The sequence below is a fragment of the Psammomys obesus genome, unplaced genomic scaffold (genome assembly GCF_907164565.1).
Source record: "Psammomys obesus unplaced genomic scaffold, mPsaObe1.curated_primary_1811, whole genome shotgun sequence".
NCBI lineage: Eukaryota > Metazoa > Chordata > Mammalia > Rodentia > Muridae > Psammomys > Psammomys obesus.
Genome location: NW_026596034.1, coordinates 32,440,139 through 32,458,043, shown reverse-complemented (window position 1 = coordinate 32,458,043; position 17,905 = coordinate 32,440,139). Strand labels below are relative to the sequence as shown.

At 47.5% G+C, this 17,905-nt stretch overlaps 1 protein-coding gene across 1 annotated transcript; it reads right to left on the bottom strand.

The window, feature by feature from the left end:
* Positions 1–1,186: 1,186 nt before the first annotated feature.
* Positions 1,187–17,905, bottom strand: Atmin (ATM interactor). Its single transcript, XM_055621254.1, has 4 exons — positions 17,582–17,905; positions 9,321–9,446; positions 7,251–7,450; positions 1,187–5,448 (listed from the first exon to the last, which is right to left on the bottom strand). The coding sequence occupies exons 1-4, from the start codon at positions 17,903–17,905 to the stop codon at positions 3,642–3,644; spliced, it is 2,457 nt and encodes an 818-aa protein (XP_055477229.1). The 3' UTR covers positions 1,187–3,641.

Genomic DNA, 17,905 nt, shown 5'->3' with positions numbered 1-17,905 from the left:
ACTTGAACACCCTTCAGATGACAATGAAGATACACTGAGGTAAGGAGAGAACACAACTTCATAGCACTTGACCCCAAAGTTACTCGTCCCTTCCTCCTGATCTCTTTAAAGGCCTCATGCAAGCATGAGGTGCAGCGATTTAAATATACCACTTGATGTACCTCAGGAGCCTACAGCAGGATTACCTAAATTGGAGAGGAGACCAGCTGAGTGGTTTCATAGCTGGACCAGTACTGCACATTTTCCCTGAATGAAAAAGTAACTTTGAACTTCACTCAATATCTTTCATATAAGGTTATAAAAACTCGAATTTCCTTCTTATCAGAAGGGATCAGAAACAGGGTTGTCTTTCCTGTAGAGCAGTGATGAAGCAAAGAGCTACTGCCTTGCTGTCTCTCTCATTTTATTCTTGAGCTCTTCAGGGAGAAAAGGTAGTCCACCACACCAGAATCACATGTGCTGAGTGCACAAAGTGAAGTGAATTATTATTTTGGTTTTTCGAGACAGGGTTTCTCTTTAAAGCAGCCCTGGCTGTCCTGGGACTCTGTGTAGATCGAACTGGCCTTGAACCTGGAGATCCACCTGCAAATGCTCGGATTAAAGCCATGCAGTATTATTAACGATAATAAATTTTCCTTAAGAATTCCCAAGGTAGGTCATATTTATCTCAAAATGCAAACTTTGTAATTGCTTTTATAAAAAAGGTGTATTAATTTTTAAGAAAGGGTCTCACTATTTGGCCCTGGCTGTCCCTGAACTTGCTGTATAGACTAGGTTAGCCTTGAACTCAGTGATCAGCTGGCCACTCCCTCCTGAGTCCTGGGATTAAAGGAAGGTACCACCATGCTGGGCTTATGCTTTTATTTTTCATTTATGAATGTGTATATGCACATGTGTTAAGGTGCCCTCCCAGTACAGAAGGCATCCAACGCCTTGAAGCTAGAGTTAGAGGTGGTTGTGATAATGGGTGCTGGGAATCAAACTTGGATCCTGTGGAAGGGCAGCAAGCTGTCTGAACCACCAAGCCACCTCTTCATCCCTTGGGCTATCTGTTTAGAGAAAAGTGTCATTGTGTTTTTATCAAAGTAACTGGGTACAACCATTCCATTACCATAGTCTGAAAAACAGATGTTCATTAAAAGTGAGGGCAACAAATTCACATCATGACAAAATTCACACAGAAGGGTAGATTTCTAGCTTCTTTTTAATCACTGATTTTGTGTTTACAAACAACCTCAGGAGAATTCAGGTGACTATGGTTTTGTGGGGACAGTTCTTGCACATAAAGGACAATTACATGCTCCATTTTTTCCCCTGTAACTATTAAGAGACATTGCCACAAAAACAAAAACTTAAAGCCATAGATTGCTGCGCTTATATTTACAAAAAGCCACAGGCAGACATGCATTTCTCCTTCAGCTGAAGGGCTTAAATAGATGCTTGAACATTAAGGCAGTGACGATTCCAAAACATAACAGAAAATCTAAGTTAAGGCTTTATGTCTGTTCTGCAACTCACATTCACAGGCAATTGTGACCAAAATCACTGTTTAGCTCCTGGGTTGTGTTCATCTGCTGGGTGTGTTATTAGCCCATTACCAAGTCCTCTGCATCGGATGAATGGGACATGACAGCAGCAATACCACCAATTTACTTAATGAATCATTAGTCCCCTTAGGTTTTATTCTGAGGATTCAGCTTTTGGCAGCACAAGCATATACCATGGGGGGTAGGGAGGAGACAAAACAAAACAAAACAAAACAAAAAAAAAACACACCAAAAACAACAAACAGGGTTTTCCAGGGTAGCCTGGAAGGGTCCCCAGGCTGTGCTCATTCTGATTTGCCTCAGAGTGGGCCAACTATGAATCCATGACCTATTTAGCACAGAGAACCCCCAAGGCATGCTTGACCACTCTCCCCTCAGAACACAGAAATTATTCTTAAGCACTGAAGCAACTATTCTCCAGCTTTTTCTCTTTAAAGAATGTATCATAACAGAAGCTAGACTCACATACTTTAGATGGATCTAGTCTATAATTGCTAGTCTCAAGGCACACATAATATGCTTGCCAGACCAAAGTGCTTCCTTCAAGGAAAAGAAGGGGCTAGACGGAAGGAAAGACTTTGTAGGCCATGCTCCTTCTATCAAGATCACAAGTGCAGAGTATTAAGAGGGGGCTGGGCAGAAATACTTTTCCTCATCCCATTCTTTCCTTCTTAATTCTTAGAGGTTCTGTGGGTATATTATGGGAAAACAGTTGGGTAGCCCCCGCAGTCTACTGTGGAACAGGGCGTTTGTGGTTGTAATTATGTGAAGTATGTATTTGCACACAACTTTTCCAAACCCCAAAATATTCAAGAGAAATGTTTTTCTCTTTCTTGCTCTGAGGTCACTGATAGCTGGTAGCCTCCAGGTAGCATGAAGATGGGAACAAGTCACAGGAGAGACCCAGGCATAATTCATGACTGAAAGGTTGGGATGTTTTCAGCTTTATCCCTACCTCCCAATCCAATGGGAAGGGTGGCATTCAAGGTTAAGCTGGTCACTAATGGCAATGATTTAAGCAACTCTACCCACACAACGAAGTGGCCATTAGCCCTAGAAGCCTGGGTTTGGAGGGGTTTTACAAAGCTAAACATACAGATTTGTGGTAGGTGCTGTGCCTACAGAGGGCATTACAGTCCTGTGCCCCTTTCCCACCCACTGTACCCTTTGCAATAACGGTATCCCTGAGTTCTGCAAGCTCTCTACTAAGTTAACTGAGCCCAAAGAGTGCAGAGTCACAGGAACCCCAATTTATAGAAAGTTAGAAGCTCTGGGGTCCTGGGCTCCAGATAGAAGTGACTTAACATCTAGCTACTATGTGCTCACAGCTGGCTGCCTGCTGGCATGTGGCAATCCCACGTTTGGTCACTGAGGTCTTCTTGACCAACACTATCAAGAGAGCAGAGGAGAGCTTTTCCACGAAGCAGGATGAGCCCGAGCTGAGCAAAATGGCAGGACTCCACTATGCACATCTCCAGTTTGGATGCCTTGCTCCTACTAAAACTACGATTTACACTAAGTACTCGCCATGCTCGCACTGGCCAGTAACCCCACAGCAGGAAAAGGATGGCACACGATGCTGGCAGCAGTCACGGTTCAGGACAGCAGACACTGCGTAAAAAAATGGTCATAAAAGCTAATGACAGCTGTGGCTTCCCTTGGTGTTTCCAAGTCGGAAGGGATGTGACAAGGCATGGGGGTGGCAGCTCAGGAGTCAGCTCAGGAGTCAGCTCACAAGCGCTGTCTGAGCGTTGGAGGTGCCCTTTAAATATGCTACCCTCAGTTAAAGCAATTGTGAAGCTTGTGCCCTACTACCTGGTAAGCTTGGCTTCAGCTAAATGGTTCCAAGTTTTACAGTGTGAAATGCTTTGTTTTAAAGATAGAAAACCTAAACAGGAGCAAACGCAGGCGACATTGAAACTTTTTAGATCAACACCTTACTTTATAATACACTCACATTTGTACACCAATCTTGTGTTCACGAGTACAAAACGCCAAGGACCATAGAGAATCTAAACAGCTGCCCCACAGACCACATCCCCTGTCCTCATGTTCTAAACCCACAAGGAACAGGGCGGGTGCCTGGCTGCACCTTCAGAAGCTGGAGACAGCATGTAGCTCTGCGCACGTCTGGGTTTCCACAGAGCTGAACTGGGATTCCATCGTATTCCAGGCCAGGTCGGCCAGAAGGAAGTCGTCCATTGCTGTCTGAGTTTCATTGCTGGTGAGGAACAAGTTCCCCAGGGGCTCCAGGCCAGAGCTCATGGTCTGTGTCTCTGTGCTGCTCAACTGGACCTTGCCCTCCAGGGCAGGCGTGTGTCGAGCTGGGGAGGCTCCTTCTGTTTGGGTCTCTGTGTCAGAAGAGTCAGTGCTCATGGAGAAGCTCGAGTGTTTCAGGATGCTGCCTAGGGGCAGGTGAGGGCTACTATCTAAGAAGAAGTTCAAGTCTGTCTGGGTCTGTGTGTCAAACATCTCCAAGCCTAAGAAGCTTGAGCCTCCCCTGAACCCGTAGGGCTGTGTGGAGGGGTCTGTGAGGAAGAAGTCAGTCTGCGTCTCGATGTCCAGGGACTCTAAGACCGGTTCAGTGCTCACGGTGCTGAGGTCACTCTCTTCAGTCTGAGTCTGGATATTTGAGGCCGAGAGGAACTCTTCAATATCAAAATCGATCCCAGAATTTTGGGCTGAGCTTGATGGTAGCTGGGCATCAGGCCCGGGGTTCGTGTCTGACAAAAGACTCCGGTTATCCAGCGCCTGACCAGGTAGATTACTTGACAAGATGTTTTCTAAGTCACTCAACAGATCTATGGTTTGGGTCTGATTATCTGTCATGTTCTGTGAAGGAATCATGCTGTTCTGGGAACTGAAGTTTAACATGGGAGCAGACTTTTCAATGACTTGGCTTAATATCTTAGGGTCATTCTGAGGTAATAGGCCATGAGTCACTGTCTCTGCAACTAAACTGCTACTCATGATGTTGTCGGTGGGGACACTATATGATGGATGGACACTTCCAAAAATGTCCCCGCAGAGGCCAGTGTGGCCCACCTGCACCGGGTCATCTGTGGGGGTTTGCATCCTGCTGGTTTGGGTTTCCCGTGAGATCCCACCTGGCTGGAAACAGGTGTCTATAAACGCATCTGTCTGAGCAGCTATGGATGAAGTGACTTTCGAGCTGGGCACCAACGTCTGGGTGTGAACACTAACAGGAAGGGACACTTGAGAATCAAATGACAGGTCAGTTTGAGAACAGGATGACACGGAGGAATCAGGGCCAAGCCACTGAGCAGAAGGTATAAAGTTGGGTGAGGCGTAGGACAGATCCGTCTGCACATTGATTGAGGAGATGCTGTTCTTCGGACATGCGCTCCCTAGTTCTTGTAAAGGACTACACGGATCTTTACCCACGTTCACTTGAACACCGGTACTGACTGGCTCAACGATAGGACTGATAATTTTTGAGAGAGGTAGGCTCTCCTTCAGAGAGCAGGCCTCCGGATCCAGGCTGAGGATCAGGGTTCCTACCGACAAGGGTACAAAGTGTACAGCACCTGCAGTGGAACCATGATCCACACCAAACACCACAGGCTGGGCCGAGGACTCGGCTGCAGGCACCAAGACAGGTACGGGGGAAAACTGCATGACTGGAAGTTTAACCAGAGCCACCTTGGGCTTTGGTAAAAGCAACTTCTGGGGGCACCTGGGAGGCGCTGGGATGCTCTGCTTTTTGGTGTGGGAGCCACAAGAGTCTTCAAATGCTGCTGCCAGCTTTACTTCCGAAGTTTCTAGTTCATGAGTGCCCTGCTGAGGGGCTGGTTGGTCATTCAGTGGTTCAATGGTTTTACTGGACAACTTTTGGCTTTGCATGTAGCTTTCCATTTTCCTCTTTTTACTGGGTGGGTCTCTGGAAATAGTCACAAAGCAAAAGTGAAACCAATTTTAAAATAAAACTTAAGGAAAAAAATTCATTTTAAAAAACACATTTACGTGCATGTATGTATCTCTGGGTTAGTAATATGTACATGGTCACAAAGGTTGGAAATGGGTATGGATTCTGTGGGGCTGGACTTATAGATGTTCTGAGCTGCCTGACGTGTGTCCTGGGAACCAGACTCAAGTATTACGTGAGGGCAGAAAGCGCTCCTCCGCTGAGCCATCTCTCCAGCCCAACATGGAGCTGCTGCTGCTGACATCACTGCACCTTCTCTACTCATCACGCCACTTCCCACGTGAGAGGAGGGATCCAAAGTGGCGGTGCACCCCTCTGGCATCTCAGAGTCAGACACACACTCAGAAACACATCCCCACTCCCTCTCGCTAGGGACTTATCCTCACTCTGGCTTTAACTTTTGAGACCTCTCCTGTTTCTGTGTCCTAAGGGATTTCAGGCATGTGTGAAATACACTCCACCTTCAACTTGGAAGCTTAAACATTCTATTTATTATTACATTTATTTAGTATGTGTGTACATGTGTGTCATAGCACATTTGTTGTGTGGAGGTCAGAACAACCCTCGGGAATCGGTTCTCTCCTTCTCCCATGTTGGTCCTAAGGCTCAAACTCAGGTCATCAGGTTTGGAGGCAAGAGCCTTTACCCACTGAGCCAGCTCGATGGCTGGCCCCTTAACTTAAAAATTTAAACTCTAAGATTAAGATCAGGAACTTGAAAACCAAGAAGCCTATAAGTATCATACCCATTACAGAAGGCTATTACACCAAATAGAGATTTGATTTTTTAAAATGAAGTTTAAAGCTGAGCTGGTAATTATAACTCTAGGTAACAGGAGGCTGAGGCCAGAAGTTTAAGAGCAGCCAAAGCCACAGAGTGAGTTCGGGGCCAGTGTCAACAATGAAGAAAGTGAAATGAGGACTGGATGTGACTTGTGCATGAGGCCCTGAATTCGATCCTCAGCATCATAGACTGTAAGTAAGCAGACATAATGAAACACTGAGTCATGATAAAACCTTTAGCTGTCAGTAATTTGTTTCCCTAGAGAGAAGATGGAGAGTTGAGACTTTCAAGTGGGAACAGGAAGGGAGCACCAGGAACTGTGTGCTGGAGAGGGGGCTTGGTGGTCAAGGGCACTTGCTGCTTTCCACAGGACCTGAATTTGTCTCCAGCACCCACATTGGACACGTCACAACTGCCTGTAACTCCAGCTCCAGGAGGTCCAATGCCCTCTTCTGGCCTCTGCATATAAGTGCCATTCACATATACTTACTTACTTACATACATGTAAGTAAAAAAACACTAAGCACCCGGGTCAGCATCTCAGGCTGTGCTGGCCACTGCAGCACACACCTGTAACCCCAGTACCTGGGAGGCTGCAGCACATACCTGAAACTCCACCCAGCATCTGGGAGGCCACAACAGGGCACACATCTCTAACACCGATACCTGGAAGGTTATGGCAGAGGGAAAGACACACCTATAATCCCAGCACCTAAGAGGCAGGTGGACACATCTGTACCCCGGCACTTGGGTAGCTACAGAATGGTTACATCTGTAATCATTAGGCCCAGCCTCAAACACAAAAGTGAGAAAGGATCCTGGCCCAGGGAGCTCTTCTGCTATCACTGCTGCTACTCCAGAAGCACCCTTTTCAAAGCCACAGATTGTTCCCCCTGTTCCTTTTGTTCCCTGTTTGGCTGCGCCCCCCCCCCCCCCAGGCAGTCCCATTTCAGCACCACCTCTCTGTGCTTTACCTGTGCTCTGCGGGGATCTCGTGGCCAGTTCGGTAGATGTGAGACTGCAGTGCGGTTCTGCTGGCGTAGGGACAGCCGCATGTACACTGGAAGGTCTTGCCACAATCCTCCTCGTGTCTTTTCAGGTCCCACTCGGTGCCATAGGAATTACTGCATTTACTGCATTTATGCTTCTTCTCTGCATGCATTTTCATGAAGTGCTTGCAAGGAACACAGTTGGGGTTAAGACAAGAGACAGCATCACATTGAGCTCCACCCACACCCCCAAGTTCCCAGCCACCACCAGGTACAGCATTTGCAAGCAGACAAACTTCAGCTTAACATATGCTTCTCCTTATGCACAGTGGGCAGGCTGCCTTGGAACCAATCCGTGTATTCAGACTCTCAACTACACATCAAGTGCTGTGGGCAAGAATATACAGTGTGCTGGCTAGGTTTATGTCAATTTCACACAAACTGGAGTTATCTGAACGGAGGGAGCCTCAGTTGAGAAAATGCCTGCATAAGCTCTGGCTGTAGGACATTTTCTTATTAGTGATTGATGGGGGAAGGGCCCAGCCCATTGCCAGTGGTCTTGGGTTCTACAGGAAAGCAGGCTGGGCAAGCCATGACGAACAAGCCAGTAAGCAGCACCCCTCTGTGGCCTCTGCACCAGCTCCTGCTTCCAGGCCCTGCTCTGTCTGAGTTTCTTACCTGGCTTCCTTCAATGACAGACTATGATGTGGGCATGCAAGCTGGGTAAACCCTTTCTTTCCCAACTTGCTTTTTGGCCATGGCGTTTCGTGACAGCAATAGTAACGCTGACACATAGAGTCTCTGCAGTGTCCTCCAGACCCCTCCAGAGGAGCTTCGGGAACGGTCTCAAATTCATCTGTGTGCATGCATGTGGACACGGGCACAGGGTCTGTGGGGCCAGAGGAGAGGCCAGGTTTCCATGGAGTTACCGCCTGACAGGGAACCTGGGGATGGACCTTAAGGTCTTCTCCACGAGCAAGCAGTATGTGCTTTTGGCCACGGAGCCTTCTCTCCAGCCCTCAGGCTCAACTGATTCAGTCTGGAAACTCTCTTTCCTCAGTAGCTGGATCTCTCCCTCCTCACAGGACAGCAGCCTCCTCCTGGACATTCCGAATGTTCCTCCTCCAGAACACTAGCTTTGTGCCTTGCCCTTGCCCTTAGAGGCGGATTTACCAAGGGTCTGCAGTACAAATGGTCTTATTCCTGGCTATATTGCCTGTTTTTCTTCCTCTACAAACCTGGGTCTGGCTGTGCATTTCACTCTGGAACAAGCCTCAACAAACACCCAGACTGACTGAGGAACCGTGGAGGGAGGCCTGGCCAGCAGCTCCACAGAGCTCACATTTGGATCTTTGGTTATGCCAGTTCAGCAGGTAAAGCACACACTGAGATTATGCCATCTGTATGCCCTTGTGCTAGTTTGATGGCTCCACGGGCTCAGATATTTGAATACTTGGTCCCCCGTGGACTGGTGACACTGGATAAGTTTAGGAGGTGTGGGCTTGTTGGTGAAAGTATGGCACAGGGGACGGACTCTGAGGTTTCAAAGCCACATGCCATTCCTAGTTTGCTCCCTCTGTTTTACTACTTGCAGCTTAAGACATGAACATGCAGCTTTTGCTCCAGCTACTAGGCCTCTGCCTGCTGCCATGCTTCCCTGCCATGATGGACTCTCACCCCTCAGGGGCTGTAAGCCAAATAAACACTTCCTTCTGTAAGTTGCCCTAGTCATGGTGTTATTTATTTATTTACTTAAAAAATATTTATTTTTTATTTTATGTGTATGGGCATCTCACATGCGTGTATATCTAAGTACCACATGGCTGCAGCTCCTACAGAGGCCAGAAGAGAGTGTAGGATTTCCTGGAACTGCAGCTGCAGACATTTGTAAGTTGCCATGTGGGTGGCTGGGAACTAGACCCAAGAGTCCTCTGGAAGAGCAACCAATGCTTTTAACCATAGAGCTGTCTCTCTAGCCTGGTCACAGTGTTTTATCACAGTAATAGGAAAGTAATTAACACATTCATCTTGGGAAAAATATAGTAAGTGGCATACCTGTTTAACCAGAGAGAACTGAGAAAACGGTCTGTCAGGGCCTCGAGGACATCCTTTGATTGGACAACAGTAGAATTTTGGCACAGTTTTCAAATCTTTCCTTATTGTTGGATTTACTATGCCATCCTGTGGAAGTAATATCCAGCAATTACCATCTCTCTCTTTCATTTTTATAAAGACATAATCTCTTGATGTAGTCCTGGCTAGCCTGAAACTATGTAGACCAGGCTGGCCTTAAAATCAGAGATCTGCCTGGAATTAAGGTATGCACCACCATATCTGGCTCAGCAATTGTCTTACAAAACCCACCACAATAGGCTGGAGGTAGAAATAAAGGAAATAGACACCTATCTATCCTTCCATCCAGCCTGTCTGCAAGTAGAACCGCTCCCCAGCTACCAGGCTTGTCCTTGCTCCTGTCTGTCATCTTTACCCACATCTTAGTCTGAGCGCCTCAGACTTGTATGAGTTCCCCCTATGAGGACCTCATAGTGTACATGCATGCTGTGCAGATGTATAGAGGTCAGAGGTCAACATCAAACGTTCCTAGATCATTCTCCATTTTATTTTTACTTTTAAAAATAAAAGCCCAGCACCTTGACCTGGTGGGGTGTCTCAGTGGCCCTGTAGCCTAATTTTTGGAGATGTGTTCCCTCACTATGACAGCTATTCTTGGTTGTCAAGTTGACTACGTCTGGAATGAACTACACTCCAGAAATGGAGGGCACATCTGCGAGAGATCTTTTGCTTGATTTGAAGTGGGTAAATCCACTCCTAGTCTGGACCTGTGAGAAGGGAAGACACCCGTTTAGCCTGGATCTTGAAATGGGCCACACCTTCTGCCAAAGTCTGGATAAGGACATGGAAGAAGAAAGCTCTTGCTCTTTGCCTGCTTGCCCTCTCCTTGCTAGCACATCCATCCTTCACTGGCATCAGAGCCTACTTCTTTGGGACTCCAGCACATACTGAAGACCAGCTGAGACTTTCAGCCTTGTGGACTGAGAAACTACTGGATTCTTGAACTTTCCCTTCACAGCCAGCCACTGTTAGACTAGCCAGACTGCAGCCTGTAAGTCATTCCAACAAATCCCCTTTATATATAAAGAGAGATTCATCCTCTGGGTTTGGTTATTAGAGAATCCTCAGTACCACACTCACTGAACCTGGAGCTTACCAACTCCACCAGGCTGGTGGCTAAGGAGCTCCAGGGTTTTTCCTGTCTGCCTTCCCAGTGTTAATGTTGACATGGCCTTCATACTTGCTCACATCACATACACTTTATAACTGAGCCACCTCCCAGACTACATGAAGACCCTCCTCCACAACCCTGCTGTACCAAGGATTGAACCCAGGACCTCACAGGTGCTAGGCAAGTTTTCTACCACTGAGCTGTATCTCCAGTTGGGACTTTGATCTGATTACCGCCCTGTCGCCTAATGTAGTGACAGTAGTAGTTTGAGTGTAGGCACTGGCTGTTTGCGGTGGAATGAGCGATACAATGCCTAGTGCTGTCCTCCACACTTTCTATTAGCCCCTCTGTTGTTTTCTTTTTTGTATATGGGTGTTCTGTGTGCCTGGTGCTCAATGAGGCCGGAGAGGAGTTACAGATGGTTGTGAGCTACCATGTGGGTGCTGGAAACTGAACTCAGGTTCTCTGGAGGAACAGCCAGTACTCTTAACCATTGAGCCACCTCCCCAATTCTGCTAAGTTTTTGCTTAAAAAAGGTGCAATTCAATTTTTCCTAATGCAGTATTTTACCATCTCCAGTTCCTCCTCCCAAACTTCCCTTCACAAGGCCTCACTAAGTAGTCCTGGTGCTACCTTAGTCCTAAAAGCAGCCTGGAATGTTTGTGTGACCATGCCCAGCCTTTAAAATGTTAATTAATTGATTGATTTTTAAAGTCCAGGCCAGTGAGATGGTTCCATGGGTAAAGACACTTGCTGCATAAGCCTGATGACCCTAGTATAATCCCCAGAACCAACGACAGGACGAAACCATTTCCTAAAAGTTGTCCTCTGATATTCATAAGTGAACCTTCTCCTCATTAGTAATAATAATTATTAATAACTAAATAAAACCAAAGTATTTTATTTAGAGAGGCATGGCTTTTAATATGTTGCTCAGGATGGCTCCGAGGATCAAGTAAGACACCTCCTTCAGTCTCTGGAGTAGACAGGTCCATACTTACACACACCACCACACCGGGCTATAAGTGATGTCAACTGGGAGTTTTAAAAAGTTTAAATGCATGTGTGTGTCCTATGTGTGGAGTTTAGCGAAAACCTTGGCTAGTGGCCTCAGAAATGAGGCAGTCTCTCACTGGCCTGGAACTGTCTAGCCCTGGGATTACAGGCACATGCTACCTTACCACATTAGGCATTTGTACTGGGGTTCTATGGGGGATCAAATTCAGGTGGTCTGTACAGCTATCCACACTTTAGGCCCTGGTGGCTTCAGACATAATTCTTGTGTGACACCTCCCAGGTGGCTCTAAAAGAGGGAGTGGGTCGTGGCTAGCTTGTCTTCCGGTCATCAGAGAGAGAAATGGGTGGCAGGTTCAGTTGCCAGCTGCTACTGTACACCTGGAAATCCCATTCCTCTAGCATCCTGCTAAGAGGCTCACGGCCCTGGCCACGCCCTCCTCTTCTCTCAGTTGTATACTTAAGAGTGTGAGATATTATGAACTGCCTGGCCCAAGCCTTGCCCTGGTTCTTAGAGGTACATGTGGCCTTGCTGACTGCCCAATCACTGAGAGGGAAAGAAGTGTTTTGTTCGAATTCCATCATTTGCCTTTGTTCATTTTGGATGTAGTCATTCCTCTGAGTTTTCAGTGCTGTTCCACTCACCAGGACCGTATCACAGCACTGTCTGGGGCTCAACCTCCTAAAAGCTGCGGCCCTTTAATACAGTTCCTTGTGTTGCAGTGACGCCCAACCATAATTATTTTGCTGCTGCTTTGTAATTCTAATTTTGCTCCTGTTATGAACTGTAGTGTAAATATCTGGTGGCCTCACACAGGTTGAGAACCACTGGTCTACCCGAGCTCAGCTTTTGCTGAATGCTGCCAGCTGCTGTGTAATGACACCAACAGTGTTCCTCCTCGCCGACCTCATCTCATTTACCAATTATATGTTTTAACAGAAAACTTTGGAAGTTACACTTTCCTTGTCTAGTGTCATCAACGAGAGGAAAGGATAGGAGTGTGTTCAGTTGAAACATGCTTCCCAACCCCCTAATTCACATGCCCATGACGGAGTTCCTTCTGGTCAGTTCAGTTCACACTCAGAAGTTGTCTCGGTCATCAGATCCCAAGCTGCTAAAAGTGCCCCCCAAAAAAGTCATCTGGCATCTTTCACCATATATGCATATATAATATTGAAATTTTATTCTGAAGTATTGTGTGTTCATGCATGAGTGTTTGCATACCACAAACATGCAGGAGCCTGTGGAGGACAGGAGAGGGTGTCAGACCATCTGGACCTAGTGTTGCTGTGGGTGCTGGGGACTGACCCCGGTCCACTGTAAGAGCAGCACTCACTCTATACCATCGAGCTATTTCTTTAATTAATCTTTTCAAATTAATTTTAAAAATGTTAAGCTTTTAGACCCCCCAATTAATATCTTGAAAACTTACCTTCCATCATGCCAGATGTTCAGACCATTTCCAACAGCCTCCCGATGCCACCCGTGCCCAGACTTCACCAGCCTGGGACACTCAAAGTCCCCATCCTTTATTGAACTACTGTCACACTGAATGAACTCACACTGAAATGTCCTTCACAAACTGCTCGGGAACAGAACTAACCCTGAGAGTCAAATATTTGCATAGACTTACTGTTATAGTGTCCCTAACTGGAAAATCCCCAAATGCTCCCAAAGCTGAGGGCTTTTGAGCTTCAGATTGGCACTCAAAGATTTATGGATTTGGAGTCATTTCAGATGCTTAGCCCACAATTTTAATTACCCCGCCTTTCCGTTTGTTACCTCTTGGATCGGGGAGTATTCCGAACCCAGTAAATGTTCGGTGCGAGCTTGTGTATTGTGCTGGATGCTCCCCTGGTCCGTGTGAGCCAGAGCTACAGTTTACGTGGGGGTGAGACCACGGAACTTGTGGAAGATGCTAGTTATTCCTCTGCCACAGCAACCACCCGCCGCTCTACACATTCCCTCTTTTTGGGGGCCAGCTCCTTCATTACAGAGGCCCACATGGCTTTGGGGTTTCTTTCTACTTGTTCTGAGACAGTGAGTTCAAAGGTCGGCAGGAATTGGCGCAATAGGAGTTACAGTAGGAAAGTAGTGTTTTATCTGTTGCCCTCAACACAGTCAGGAATACTTGCCAGGTTGAGGACATGACTTGTGTGTGACTGGATCGAGAGTCTGCGCTCTTTATCATTACCCTGTTCTACTCCTTCCCCACTCCTGTTGGCTCCTTTTATGTTTTACTCATAATTGACTCCCAGCCAAACACTCCTTTCTCAGATGGAAATGTGGAAACATTTTATTTAATTAATATCAATCATTATTAATATTGAATAGATAACAATTAAATTTAAATAATATTTAAATAACTTTAAGAGTTTTGCAAAAGAGAAAACAATCCCAAAACAAAATGGAGGGGGCTGAGCGTGTAGCTCCGTGAAAATACAGCAGCTAGCACGAGTGGATCCCCAGGCTCCATATTTATCACCACAGACCAAGACCTCAAAACAAACAAACAAACCAAGATTGGAAATAAATACACAAATAAAAGGAGGAGAGGCTGGAGAGATGGCTCAGTGGTTAAGAGCACTTGCTGCTCTTTCAGAGTTCAGTTCCCAGCACCCACATGGCAACTCACAACCACCTGTAACTCCAGCTCCAGGGGATCCAGTGCTGACTTCTGGCTTTTGTGAGCATCCATACTTTAGCCAGGCACACATACACACAAAAATAAAAAACCTTGAAGAACAGAAAAAGGAGGGCAAGGGTGTGTGTGGCTGAAGAGGAGAGGACAATGACGACGGAGGCAGAAACTGCCTAGCACCTCACCACCCTTGCAGAAAGCACCCCAGGAGCCCATTCTAAACAGAAAGTCAGTAGTCTTTGCATAATGTGGTTCACAGAGCAACTTGCCGCAGCCTTTCTTTCCTCTTTAAAATAACGCCACTGAAAACGTCCCCCTGGATGGTGCAGAACCCAGAATCCACTGGGCTGGGCTTTAAAAGGATGACTGCTGCTTGATAAGAGGCCCCGTAAGTGCCCACCCGCACCCTTCACTGCTTTCAAGTGCTGCTTCAGCAGTCAGGCAGAGCCTGCTTCCTCCCACTCGTCCTCTGGATCATTTTAGCTCTCATTCCGAAGCATCACTGCTCCCTTTCTGAGAGCCCACTGCAGGCTTGGCTGGCTGATGACATGTCCAGATTTCCTTTCAGGGCGTGGAACACTGACATTTATTTTGAGAACCCACATTAACACCAAAGCCCGCTCACAATTACTCAGCCTTACTCACCATCCTTCAGAAGGTCTTAGGTATTAGGCTGGGTGGGGGATACATTAGAATAAATTAACTATAGAACAAATAGTGTGGGAGGGAATGAAATGTTATTATGGCCAGGAAAATAGAAAAACATGGAAAGAAATTAGGATCACTCAAGGAGCTGAAAGCCAAGACAATGAAAAATTCTATTGAGTTGAAGAAAGTCAGCCAAAATGGGGCTGGAAAAATGACAAAGAGTGGCTAAGAGTGTGCACTATTCTTGTAGAGGACCTGAATTCAGTTCTCAGCACTCATGTCAGGTCAGGTAACTCCAGGAGGTTAACATCCTCTCTGGACTCCAAGGGCACCTACACATGTGTGCATCTCTCAACACACGAACACACAAAATTAAAAATGCTTAACGGATCAATCATGCTCCCCCAAACACAGAGGGCCTTCTGGGAACCATTTGTCCCCATGCCACACTCTTCTCTTCCCTAATAATATTTTGATAATAACACATATCAAGAATCAAACTGAAGGGCCTCTGAGTAGTAGCCATCCTGAGGGTACACATAATTGCTACGCTGAGGCCTTATCATGAAGATACGGCTATGCCAGAAAAGGCCCCTTCATTAGAAAAAAACAACACAAAAACCACTGCCTTTCCATCAGACAACAGGTGCCAGGGGCTGTGGGCCCTGATGTTACCAAGGCAGAGGTTACAGGAAGTGAGCTGCCTGACAGGGAACCAGTAGCCAAAGATCTGAGGCAGTTTAAATACTGCTAAACAAAGCTTCCAGAGACGAGGCAGGAATGTTCTCCCAATAGTCCACCTTCCCGTTGCTCAGGATGTGGGCTCAGAATGGACTGGCCTGCTTACTGCTATCTCCAGATGAGAGAATCTGAAAAACCAATGACGAGGCTGGAAAGGATGACTTCACACAGACTCTCAGCAAGTGAGGGCACTGGTACTCTGACATGCTCAGATCTGAGTAAAGATCTGACTGTGGACGTCACAGTTTGTTAGAGTGGGGCATTGGTGCACGCTGCAGCCCCAGCACTTGGGAGGAGGAGGCAGAACATTCCCAGGAAGTTAACCTGCTCTACATAGTGAGTTTAGGGTAGCCAGGGCTATCTAGTCCCTGCTTCAGAACGGAACGGAACTGAACCAAGCCGAACCAAGCCAACCAAGCCAAACCAAGCCAAACCAAACCAAACCTGTAATGGCTCAGACATATTTCTCTTGTCACCTGTTTTGTCTGGCCTTTTGTGTATTTCTGAGATTTGGGCACTTAAAAAACAATCAGAAAGAAGCTACTGTACATCATCAAACTAGCTGTCCACAGCCAATGGCATCTTTGTCCTTCTAGGGCATCATCAAGATTTGGGGGCTACAGTGCTCCTAACAGCATCTCCAGAGAAACGAACAAATAACTCGCTAAGAATTGCTGGCTAGAGTCGTCACTGCAGCCAACACTGAGGAAGCCTTTGGTCAGATGGCAGCTTCATTTGGTTTTCAGAAACACAGCACCTGGGGCTGGGGGTGTAGGAGAGTGTTTGCCTAACATTCCTGAAGTCCTGAATGATCCCAAGCACTGACTGAAAATGTGCATGATGGTGCATTTCTACAGTCTCAGCATCTGGGAGGTGGAGGCAGGTGGATCAAGAGTTCAAGGTTATCCTCAGCTACACAGTAAGTTTGAGGATAGCCTGGGCTACACTATACAGCAAGGGGACAACACTGAAGGCAAGTTATGGTTGTTGGATGCAAGTTACAAGGAACTGGGGGATCAGGCTGTAGAATTCCCACAGACACACTCACTCTTCATCCACCTAAATTGGGGTGAGGAAAAGGGAGGGTTTAACATTTAGGATGGAAGAGAAAACTGCAGACTGAAGCCCAGGGCAAGTTGCACTTGTGTTCTGGAATGAGGCCCAAACTTTTGCACAGAACTTTGTCAGCATGACCCTGCTGACATTTCCCGACTGACCTTTCTATGAGATCACCGTTCCCTCTTGTGCGCAGCTGCTAAGTCGCAGGTCACCCCTTAAGAGCAACACAGCACTGCTACAGAGTAAAACCTCAAAGCTGCTGCTGCTCAGTCCTCATGGAAGTGCCCAAGGTGGATTTACCTGAAGGTCAGACAGATTCCGAAACCTTCTCGGTAATGATTCAAATCAGCTGCCTTCAGTGACTTGCGTTTCCCACAAACGAAACTGCTGGCACAGAAATCTAATGGTGGAAGGAAGCTTCCTAGTGTAAAAGCTGAAGCTGTGACTTAACAGGTCTGGTGTGGAGTGGCAACATCTGATTTTTTTTTTTTTCCCAAGCTCTCAAGTATACCATACGTTTGAAAGTCATCGTCCTCTTTATGTAACACAGGGAGGTCTTGCTCAGATTATGTACCGACCGGTGGACCTCCTCCTAAAGATCCAAGGAAGAAACCTCCTACCCCTGTCATTCCTGAGCAGAGTTGATCTCAGCAACCGTGTGAAACTTGTAGCTCAAGTGCCCAACCCGCAGTTGCTTCTGAATGACCAGATAGGAGCCTCCCGCAGCTTCGTGGGCGGGGTGGAAAGCGTTTGGGGTTGCACCTGGGTGCCTTGGTGGCATCACCTGTCACTCATCCTAGGAACCCGGGTAAACAGGCAGCTCGCTGAGGTGCTGCGGGCACGCCACCGGGAAGCGGCTGGCCCGGTGCGTGTGCGCGCCCCGCGCTCTCGCGCTCCCGCCGTGCACGGTCGGGTGCAGGTGGCCGGTCACCGCGCACACCCCGCACACCCCGCCGCGGCCCGCTCACCTGCAGTCGGTGGCTCTTGACTAGGTGCATGTTGAGCGCAGGACTATTGGGCAGGATCTTGCCGCAGCCGCGCACAGTGCACAGAATATTAGTGCGCACAGCCCGGGACAGCTCGCTCACAGACGGCTGGATCAGCTCCCGGGCCGGTGGCACCGGGGCCACGGCCCGAGCCCTAGCCGGTCGCGGTCGGCTGCCTTGCAGCCGCGACTCCGACGGCCCCCACGGGCTTGAGGCGGCGGCGGCTCCCCGCGTGCTCGCCGGCATGACCGGGACCCCCGGGGCCGGAGCCGCAGACTCAGCCGCCGCCGCCTCCGTCGCCGCCAT

What these genes read in the sequence shown, in the direction of transcription:
- Atmin (XM_055621254.1), bottom strand. Translation starts at nt 17,905, where the DNA reads ATGGCGGCGACGGAGGCGGCGGCGGCTGAGTCTGCGGCTCCGGCCCCG. An exon ending in AGTTCTCTCTGGTTAAACAG is followed by an intron (nt 7,451 to 9,320) that starts GTATGCCACTTA and finishes GTTCCTTGCAAG; the next exon opens with CACTTCATGAAAATGCATGC. An exon ending in GAGATCCCCGCAGAGCACAG is followed by an intron (nt 5,449 to 7,250) that starts GTAAAGCACAGA and finishes GACTATTTCCAG; the next exon opens with AGACCCACCCAGTAAAAAGA.